The 10,262-nt window shown below is 42.3% G+C and overlaps 1 protein-coding gene and 1 non-coding gene across 2 annotated transcripts; both read left to right on the top strand.

Moving 5' to 3' along the window:
• The first annotated feature begins 947 nt into the window (after positions 1 to 947).
• RPS20 (ribosomal protein S20) lies at positions 948 to 8,155 on the top strand. Its single transcript, XM_055286373.2, has 5 exons — positions 948 to 1,100; positions 1,323 to 1,422; positions 1,703 to 1,776; positions 2,181 to 2,336; positions 5,577 to 8,155. The coding sequence occupies exons 1-5, from the start codon at positions 1,098 to 1,100 to the stop codon at positions 5,670 to 5,672; spliced, it is 429 nt and encodes a 142-aa protein (XP_055142348.1). The 5' UTR covers positions 948 to 1,097; the 3' UTR covers positions 5,673 to 8,155.
• Positions 1,570 to 1,636, top strand: LOC129487119 (small nucleolar RNA U54). Its single transcript, XR_008659237.1, has one exon. It is a non-coding gene; the product is annotated as a small nucleolar RNA U54 (small nucleolar RNA).
• Positions 8,156 to 10,262: the final 2,107 nt, after the last annotated feature.

Raw genomic sequence — 10,262 nt, forward strand, 5'->3', positions numbered from 1 at the left:
AACAGAAAGGAGATGAGGTATCAGGACTGGGTGGCTAGCCAGGTTCCAGGCCAGGCCTCAGGATAGCTGCGCAGCCTGGCTTTTCGCCTCACTTTCCAGAAGGACGAGAAGCCAAGTTCAGGTCCTTTCCAGAAATAGATGTACAGGCCGGGCGCGGTGGCTCACGCTTGTAACCCCAGCACTTTGGGAGGCCGAGGCGGGCGGATCACGAGGTCAGGAGATCGAGACCACGGTGAAACCCCGTCTCCACTAAAAAAATACAAAAAAAATTAGCCGGGCGTGGTGGCGGGCGCCTGTAGTCCCAGCTACTCGGAGAGGCTGCGGCAGGAGAATGGCGTAAACCCGGGAGGCGGAGCTTGCAGTGAGCCGAGATCGCGCCACTGCACTCCAGCCTGGGTGACAGAGCGAGACTCCGTCTCAAAAAAAAAAAAAAAAAAAAAAAAGAAAGAAATAGATGTAGATACTTCTGCTGGACTGGGAAGCCAGGAGCTGAAATATCACAACAGGACGTCTCAGGCTATGAAAAATAACTGCTTACTAATTCTAACGTAAGGTGTCCAGCTTACGAGAAGTATTTCTGCCGATGCTCATGTCAGCTAAACTCAGAGAAGTCACCTCATCCTCAGAGAGCAACGAGTGGTATGGTCTGTGTAGAAAGCAAAATTTGCAACGGAAAAACCAGAGTTCGTGTGCACTTTACGAGGGAGAGGGTTAGGTGCGTCAGACAGAGGAGTTTCTCAGGTTTCCGTCTCGCCTGTTCTCTCGACCAGGTGGCCATCTCGGCGCAGGCGGGGACCCCACCCTGCGGGACTTCGGCTCCTCCCTGCGGACAGGGGGCGCCCCGCAGCCGTGTCTTTCCCGCCAACTCCACTAGTGCTCCAGCTCGCCCTTGTGCTACCGCCTCTAGGGCCCGGGACGTTTCCTGTTCCGGGGCGTGTGGGACCCGGATGCGAGCGTGTTATATAAGGGTTGCTCAGGTCCCACCCCATTCTTTTTGAGGAAGACGCGGTCATAGGTGCTGGTCACGCTCCTGCTCCTGACTCACCGCTGTTCGCTCTCGCCGAGGAACAAGTCGGTCAGGAAGCCGCGCAGCAGCCATGGTGAGGCGGCAGTCGGCGGCGGGCGGCATAACGCAGGGCTCGGGCGCCGGGGGGACTCCGGTTTCGAGCTCGTGCTCCTGTAGGGCAGATGCCGGGGCGTGTAGGGGCGGAAAGTCGTTCCTGAAATGGTGGGGGAACGCGGGAGGCTTCCGGAAGCTGCCTTTCTCCAGAAGTGGCAGACCATTTTTGGCTTATTGTTCTTTCTCATGTATCTAACAATAGGCTTTTAAGGATACTGGAAAAACACCCGTGGAGCCGGAGGTGGCAATTCACCGAATTCGAATCACTCTAACAAGCCGCAACGTAAAATCCCTGGAAAAGGGTCAGTACAGTCGTGCGGTGGGGGGCGGGAATTGGGCGAAAAACGACGAGCTTTACTCATTAATGTTAGCGTACAAGGTGGACTCCAAGAACAAAAGTGACAAGTTACTTAAAGCATGGCCTAAAACTGTTTTCACTGTCATACAGCTGGCGATGAGGAGGTATCTATTGTGTTGAATAACGGTGATAACTTTATACGCTATTCTGAGCCAGCAGAAGTGAAGGTCTTAAGCCGATTTTAATTGTTTTGATTGTACTGAGAGGTCTTTTATTTCCTGTAGTGTGTGCTGACTTGATCAGAGGCGCGAAAGAAAAGAATCTCAAAGTGAAAGGACCAGTTCGAATGCCTACCAAGGTAAAGTAAATTGGAGGGGCAGGAAGTAGGAGTTGCTTCTGGATGTTGCATAAATTCAGGTTCTTTAAGGGGTTTGGCTGCCAAAATTGTGGACACTGATGCTGTCTACAAGCGCACATAGAAATCGGTGGTAGATTTCGGTTCCTAGTACATATCTAATGTTTAGATATGGTTGTTGCTGTGTTCTTGGTGTGGTTTGGTGCTTAACAGGCGCAAGCTGTAAGGGTGGTGTCCTAGCACAGTGAAAACAGACCTGGCATTTTCAATCCATGGTACCTGAAAATCTATTGGTGTAAATTGGAATCATACCAAAGGGATACTAATGAAATGATTAATGATTTTCCAGATGTTCTAGGAATAAGTATAAACCATAAACACTTGGTTTCCTTTGTCTTTTGTTACAGACTTTGAGAATCACTACAAGAAAAACTCCTTGTGGTGAAGGTTCTAAGACGTGGGATCGTTTCCAGATGAGAATTCACAAGCGACTCATTGACTTGCACAGTCCTTCAGAGATTGTTAAGCAGATTACTTCCATCAGTATTGAGCCAGGAGTTGAGGTGGAAGTCACCATTGCAGATGCATAAGTCAACTATTTTAATAAATTGATTACCAGTTGTTAACTTCTGTTGGTTTTTTATTCAGAATACTGGCAGATTTTAGGAATATAAAGGTGTACTATGAGACTTCCACTTTTCAGGTGGAATATATGGGTATCTAGAGTGGTCTATCCTGTTTTCATTGTCGTTTGAGTCATTTGAAAACTGGATTCTGTTAACTACATAATATGTGAGACCTGACCAGTTTTATTGGACACTGGCAGTTTATAACTTTGGCATACTCTAGATAAATTCTGGTTGGTATGGGGCGTTAAGGTTTCTGGGGCGTTTGTAATACACAGCCATGCTTGAGAACCTAGTGCGCTAGTAGGCAGGTGTTAAAAACTAGTAACTAATATTTTTACATTAACCAAGTTTAACGTCCTTAAAAAAGGATTAATTGGCAGAGGCAGAACTAAAACTAAGTTTTAGGGTTTTAGGGATGAAAACTTAGTTTTAAAATACTTATATTTTCAGTGTTTTATATTTTAAATATAAATTTTTCACTTTTTTTTTTTGAGACGGCATTCTGCTCTGTGGCCCAGGCTGGAGTGCAATGGTGCGATCTTGGCTCAATGCAACCTCTGCCTCCCAGGTTCAAGCAATTCTCCTGCCTCAGCCTCCCAAGTAGTTGGAATTACAAGTGCCTGCCACCAAGCCTGGTTAATTTTTTATTTTATAGTAGAGACGGGTTTTTTACTGTTGGTCAGGCTGGTCTCAAACTTCTGACCTCAGGTGATCCACCTGCCTCAGCCTTCCAAAGTGCTGGGATTACAGGCACAAGCCACCATGCCTGACCCATTTTCACTTTTATATTTTTAAAGAATACTTACATTTTCAGTTTTTGAGACAGGGTCTCACTCTGCGGTCCAGGCTGGAGTGTAGTGGTGTTATCACTGCAACCTTCACCTCCTGGGCTCATGCGATCCACCTCAAACTGCTAGTAGCTGGGACTTAACAGGCATGTGGCTACCATGCCCAGCTAATTTTTTGTAAGAGGTGAGGTTTTGCCATGTTGCCCAGGCTGGTGTGGAACTCTTGTGTTAGCCTCCCAAATGTTAGACGAGTGAGCCACTGCACCCAGCCTAGAATTTATAATCAGACAGATACCCTTACACATTTGCTAAATTTATTGGGGAAAGTTTCTGTAGATTTTGGAAAAATGGAACATCTACAAATTGTTAAGATTGCCTTCAGAAAATTTTTGAGATTTTTAACAGGATCAAAGTTGGGTAATTTCAAGTTTTTTCTTTGGATTTGGGCCTAGGCTTTCACGCTGAACTCTGCTATCTTTTCAAATTGACATTCAGTTGAGATTTCTGTATACAATCAACTGCATACTAAGCACCTGCAACCCACAGCTGAAAAGCTAATGTGTCTAAAATGAAATCTCCCAGAAGCTCTGTCCTGTGTTCCTAGTCTCAATCCATTGTCCACTGAAGTCTCACAGTTCAAACTGGAGTCAACCCCTTGCCTCTCCCCTACTGCTGTTACCCAACATGCAATTCCTTCTGAGTCTACTTCAGATCTCAAGACAAACCCAGTTAACATCAAGGATTTGAGTGGAAGTGAGTCTGGAATGAATTATGCCCCATTACTAAATTTAAACCAAACAGTTGAGCTTTGGGAGCTCTTTAGGTAGCAGTTAATAAGACCATTTTAAAATGGAATACCTGTCAATACGTGGCCCCCAGACAAATACCTATGAACTTTTAATGCAGCATAGCAGTCTTTGGAGCACAAATGTCTTGAGAACTGACAGGAAATTCTGAAAACAGTGTCACTAAAGTCTAGAGAACATATACTATGAAAAATAACGCTTCAGTAAATCAGAAAATAGTGGAAGGATGGCTTTCACGGAATTGTGAACATGAGCAGTTGTGTTTTTTCACAATAGTGCAAGTGTTGGATTAAAGCTATACATAATTGAGAACCTGTATTACAGCTAAAATAGCACTAAAAAATTTGAAACTGCTATTATCTTCAATTTCTCAAACACTTAAAAAGACCTGCATGAAAATAAAACTGCAGGGCCTTTGAATATAGGGAATTCAGGATAGATTAAATAGTGGTAATGATGCCAATAATTCTGTGCAAGTTAACAGGCCATCTTGTATGGATGGGGAGTTAAAGGAAGGTTGAAAATAGGATTATCTCTCCAGTGCTTACCCTATTTGGATTTGCAGAGCACTGCTTCTGGTGTAGAAATGTAAGCTAGCAATAACCAAGAGAACAGAAACCACCATGGCTGTTCATTGCTGGGTCAGATTTTTTTTTTTTTTTTTTTTTTTTTTAATTTAAATGGAGACAGTCTCGCTGTGTCACCCAGGTTGGAGTGCAGTCGTGCAATCATGGCTCGCTGCAGCCTTGAACTCCGTGGCTCAACCCATCCTGCCTCAACCCCAAGTAGCTGGGACTACAGGCTCGCACCGTGACGCCTGGCCTGGCTAATTTTTTTTGTGGAGATGGGGTCTCGCCATGTTGCCCAGGCTGGTCTCAAACTCCTGTGCTCAGGCGATCCACCCTCCTCGGCCTCCCAAAGTGCTAGGGTTATAGGCAAGAGCCACTATACCCAGACTGGATTATATTTCTTCACATGACATCAGTAGAGTGCCTGCGTGTATGCTCTGTGGATGTAAAATGAACAGGCAAGTATAGAAGTAGAATCTCTAGCCATGCAGTCAGACAGACGGCTCCAAAATTAATTACTTGGTTATGGAGACTTGATCAAGTTACTTGCCTTTGAGCCTCAGTTATGTGCCAAATGAGGATACTAATAGTATCTATCTCAAATGCATATATGGGTGTTCACTGTCTCTCTGGGAGACATTTTCCAAACAAACCAAGACTAACTTGTTAAGGGAACAGATTTCTCTCACTAGTACAGGATGTGCTCTAGCTGGCCCACGATACTGCATTGAATTACGGTGTTTCCTAAGTATCTGTGGGGGATCAGTTCAGTACCTCTCTTGAATACCAAAATTGAGGAAGCTCAAGTCCCTGATATAAAATGACATAGTATTTCCATATAATCTATGGCATCCTGTATAATTTGTCATCTCTAGATTACTTGTAATACCTAATACAATGTAAATGGTATGTAAGTAGTTGTTATGCTGTATTTAGGGAATAATGACAAGAAAAAGAATGTCTATACATGTGCAGTAGAGAGTTTTTTTTCTGAATATTTTTGATCTACAGTTGATCGAATCTACAGATGCAGAACCCATGGATACGGAGGGCCAGCAGTACACTTTGAGAAGTGTGTTTGAATCCCCGGGGACATGTCCTTTTTAACTGCATTCTCCCCCACCAAAAAAGTGACCAAGCAGGTATAAGTGGAGAAACAGCCAAAGCTGAAGTGTATTCTTTTTTTGTTTAATTGTACTTCAGTGGATGCAAATGAAATTTTATCTTTTGAAAGTAAGAGGAACTACGGCTGGGCGGGGTGGCTCACACCTGTAATCTCAGCACTTTGGGAGGCCAAGGTGGGCGGATCACCTGAGGTCAGGAGTTCAAGACCAGCCTGGCCAACATGGTGAAACCCCGCCTCTACTAAAAATACAAATATCAGCTAGGGGTGGTGGCACACTCCTGTAATCCCAGCTACTTGGGATGCTGAAGCAGGAGAATCTCTTGAACCTGGGAGGTGGAGGTTGCAGGGAGTTGAGATTGTCGAGTACAGTGGATTGAGTGCAGTGGAGCTGAGATCGTCAAGTGCAGTGGATTGAGTCCACTGCACTCCAGCCTGGGCAATAGAGCTAAACTCAGTCTCAAAAAAAAAAAGAAAGAAAAGAGTAAGTCAGAGGCACAAAATCAATCCTTATTTCCTTTATCCTAGGAATAATAGCATATTTCACTTTCATAGAAATTAAACTCTTAGAGAACCAAATCCTTCTATACCTTTTGTTCTGTAAACTGCTATTTATTTACTTATTTTTGCCTTACATATTGTGCATATCCTTCTTCATTAACTTAAACAGAACTCACCCCATGGATCATCTGAGGTCAGGAGTTCGAGACCAGCCTGACCAACATGGTGAAACCCCGTCTCTGCTAAAAATACAAAATTAGCTGGGCGTGGCAGCGTGTGCCTGTGGTCCCAGCCACTCGGGAGGCTGAGGCATGAGAATCGCTTGAACCCGGGAGGCGAAGATTTCCAGCCTGGGCGACAGACTGAGACTCTGTCTCCAGAAAAAAAAAAAAAAGAAATTTTCACCAAGAGAATATGGAAATTTTTAATTTTAAAAAACACTGTCAAATTGATGCTTTCAAGCAACTGTGCACATTTGTATTCCTCCCAGGAGTCTGTACAATATCATATGTCTGATATACAAAAAAAATCGCTCATTATTTTAGCCCTACCCTGCATTTGTCTTTTCTTTCTGGGACTCGTATTGATTGCATGACCTTCTGAAGGTCTTGTGTGTCTCTTACCTTTTTTTCATAACTTCTCTTAATTTTTTTTTTTTTTTTTAAACAGAGTCTTTTTCTGTCACCCAGGCTGGAGTGCAGTGGCGTGATCTCAGCTCACTGCAACCTCTGCCTCCTGGGTTCAAGTGATTCTCCTGTCTCAGCCTCCTAAGTAGCTGAGATTACAGGTGTGCACCAGTGTTCCCAGCTGATTTTTGTATTTTATGTAGAGATGGGGTTATGCCATATTGGCCAGGCTAGTTTCGAACTCCTGAGCTCAGGTGATCCACACACCTCAGCAAATATTTTAAATTATGCATTCTATGATATTTCCTTGACTTTGTTATCCAGCATTTCTATTGATTATTTTTCATTTTAATAATCTCGGGTTTTTAAAAACTCCTTTATGATGGCAAATTTCAAACATACACAAAAGTAGAGAGAGAATGGTATAATAAACCCACTCAGTTTTGAGGATTGCCAACTAATACCAGTTTTATTTTATGTATGACTCCAACAACTTCCCCAACCAGCCTTCAGATTATTTGAAAGCAAATTTCAGACATCATATTTTACTCATACATTTTCTAGTATCTAAATCTGAAAGAAAAAGACTCTTTTTTTAACAGTTCCATAGCATTAATTATACTCATGCTGTTGTGCAACAAATATCCAGAAATCTTTCGTCTTGTGAAACTGAACCTCTTACCCATTTAACACTAACTCCCATTTTTTTCACCCTGAACCCTTAGCAACCACAATTTTACTTTCTTTTTCTGTGAGTTTGATTACTTGATACTTCATGTGAGTGGAATCATATAATATTTGTCTTTTTGTGACTGACATTTTATTTAGCTTAACGTCTTCCAGTTTGACCCATGCCATATCATGTGGCAGGATTTTTCTCCTTTTTTTTTTTTTTTTTTTTTTTTGAGACGGAGTCTTGCTCTGTCGCCCAGGCTGGAGTGCAGTGGCGCGAATCTTGGCTCACTGCAAGCTCCGCCTCCCGGGTTCACGCCATTCTCCTGCCTCAGCCTCCTGAGTAGCTGGGACTACAGGTGCCCACCACTACGCCTGGCCAATTTTTTTGTATTTTTAGTAGAGACACAGTTTCACCGTGTTAACCAGGATGGTCTCGATCTCCTGACCTCGTGATCCGCCCATCTCAGCCTCCCAAAGTGCTGGGATTACAGGCGTGAGCCACCATGCCCGGCCACGATTATTCTTCTTTCTTAAGGCTGAATAATATCTCAATGTATGTATATATACCACTTTTAAAAAATTCATTCATTTGTTGGACATTTAGATTGTTCCCACCTCTTGGCTATTGTGAATACTGCTATAATAAACATGAGTATGCAAATATGTCTTTGAGATTTTGCCTTGAATTATTTTGGATATATACCAAGTGAGATTGCTAGATCATATGGTATTCCTATTTTAAATTGTTTAAAGAATCTCAATACTGTTGCACCATTTTGCATTCCCATCAGGGGATCCAGTTTCTCCAAATCCTCACCAACACTTCATTTTTTTTTATAGTAACCATCCTAATGGGTGTGAAGTGATATCTCATTGTGGTTTTGATTTGTACTTCTGTAATGATTAATGAAGTTGAGCATCTTTTTATATGCTTGTTGGCCATTTCTTTCTTTCTTCCTTTCTTCCTTCCTTCCTTCCTTCCCTTCCTTCCTTCCTTCCTTCCTTCCTTCCTTCCTTCCTTCCTTCCTTCCTTCCTTCCTTCCTTCCTTCCTTCCTTCTTTCTTTCTTTCTTTCTTTCTTTCTTTCTTTCTTTCTTTCTTTCTTTCTTTCTTTCTTTCTTTTTTTTGAGACAGAATCTTACTTGCCCAGGCTGAAATGCAGTGGCACGATGTTGGCTCACTGCAACCTCTGCCTCCCGGGTTCAAGCAATTCTCCTGCCTCAGCCTCCCAAGTAGCTGGGATTACAGGCACATGCCACCACGTCCAGCTAATTTTTGTATTTTTAGTAGAGACAGGATTTCACCATGTTGCCCAGGCTGGTCTTGAATTCCTGACCTCATGATCTGCCTACCTCGGCCTCCCAAAGTGCTAGGATTAAAGGCGTGAGCCACCACTTTTGGCCAGCTTGTTGGTCATTTCTATATCTTCTTTATAGAACTGCCTATTCAAGTCCTTTGCCCTTTTTTTTTTTCCTTTTTTTTGAGACGGAGTTTCGTTCCCGTTGCTAAGGCTGGAGTGCAATGGCACGATCTCGGCTCACTGCAACCTCCACCTCCCAGGTTCAAGCTATTCTCCTGCCTCAGCCTCCCGAATAGCTAGGATTACAGGCATGCACCACCACACCCAGCTAATTTTTTGTATTTTTAGTAGAGACAGGGTTTTACCATATTGGCCAGGCTGGTCTCAAACTCCTGACCTTAGGTCATCCACCCGCCTTGGCCTCCCAAAGTGCTGAGATTACAGGTGTGAGCCACTGCACATGGCTGTTTGCCAATTTTTTTTAAAGTGGGTTGTTTTTGTTTTTGTGACTTGTATGAGTTATTTATATTTTCTGGATATTAACCCTTTATCAGGTAGATGATTTGCAAGTATTTTCTTTCATTTTGTAGGTTGCCTTTTCACTCTCTCGGCTATGTACTTTCATGGACAAAAGCTTTAAAGTTTGATGTAATGTAAAGCTTTAAACTTTAAAATCTTTGATTTCATTGCCTATGTTTTTGGCATCATATCTTAACAAATCTTTGCCAAATCCCATGTCATAAAGCCTTTCCTCTATGTTTTCTTCTAGAAGTTTGATAGTTTTAGGTCTTACAGTTCAGTTTTTAATCATGTTGAGTTTATTTTTGTATATTGTGTAAGGTAAGCATAATTTTTGTGTATGATGTAAGGGTTCCACTTTATGACTTTTGCCTGTAGATATTCAGTTTTCCCAACACCATTTGTTGAAGAGACTGTTCTTTCTCCATTCAGTGGACTTGGAACCCCTGCTAAAGACAATTTTACCACATACACAATAATTTATTCCTGGACTCTCTATCTTATTCCATTGGCCTATTTGTTGTTATGCTCATGCTACCTACCAGAGCTTTAATTATTGTGGCTTTATAATATGTTTTGAAGTCAGAAGTGAGAGTCCTCCAGTCCTATTCTTTTTCAAAACTGTTTCAGCTGTTTGTTGTCCCTTGAGAGTCCACATGAATTTACAGATACATTTTTCTATTTCTGCAAAAATGCCATTGGTATTTGATAGGTATTGTGTTGAATCTGTAGATAGACCTCTTTGGGTAGTATTAACATTTTAACAATATTCAGTATTCTAATCCATAAACTTAGGATGTCTTTACATTTATTTGAATCTTCTTTTATTTCTTTTAGCAATATTTTGTGGTTTTCAGTGTATAAGTCTTTCACCTCCTTGGTTAAGTTTATTCCTACGCATTTTATTCTTTTGGGTGCTATTGAAAATTGGATTGTTGCCAGGTGCTGTGGCTC

The sequence above is a fragment of the Symphalangus syndactylus genome, chromosome 7, assembly GCF_028878055.3.
Source record: "Symphalangus syndactylus isolate Jambi chromosome 7, NHGRI_mSymSyn1-v2.1_pri, whole genome shotgun sequence".
Lineage (NCBI taxonomy): Eukaryota > Metazoa > Chordata > Mammalia > Primates > Hylobatidae > Symphalangus > Symphalangus syndactylus.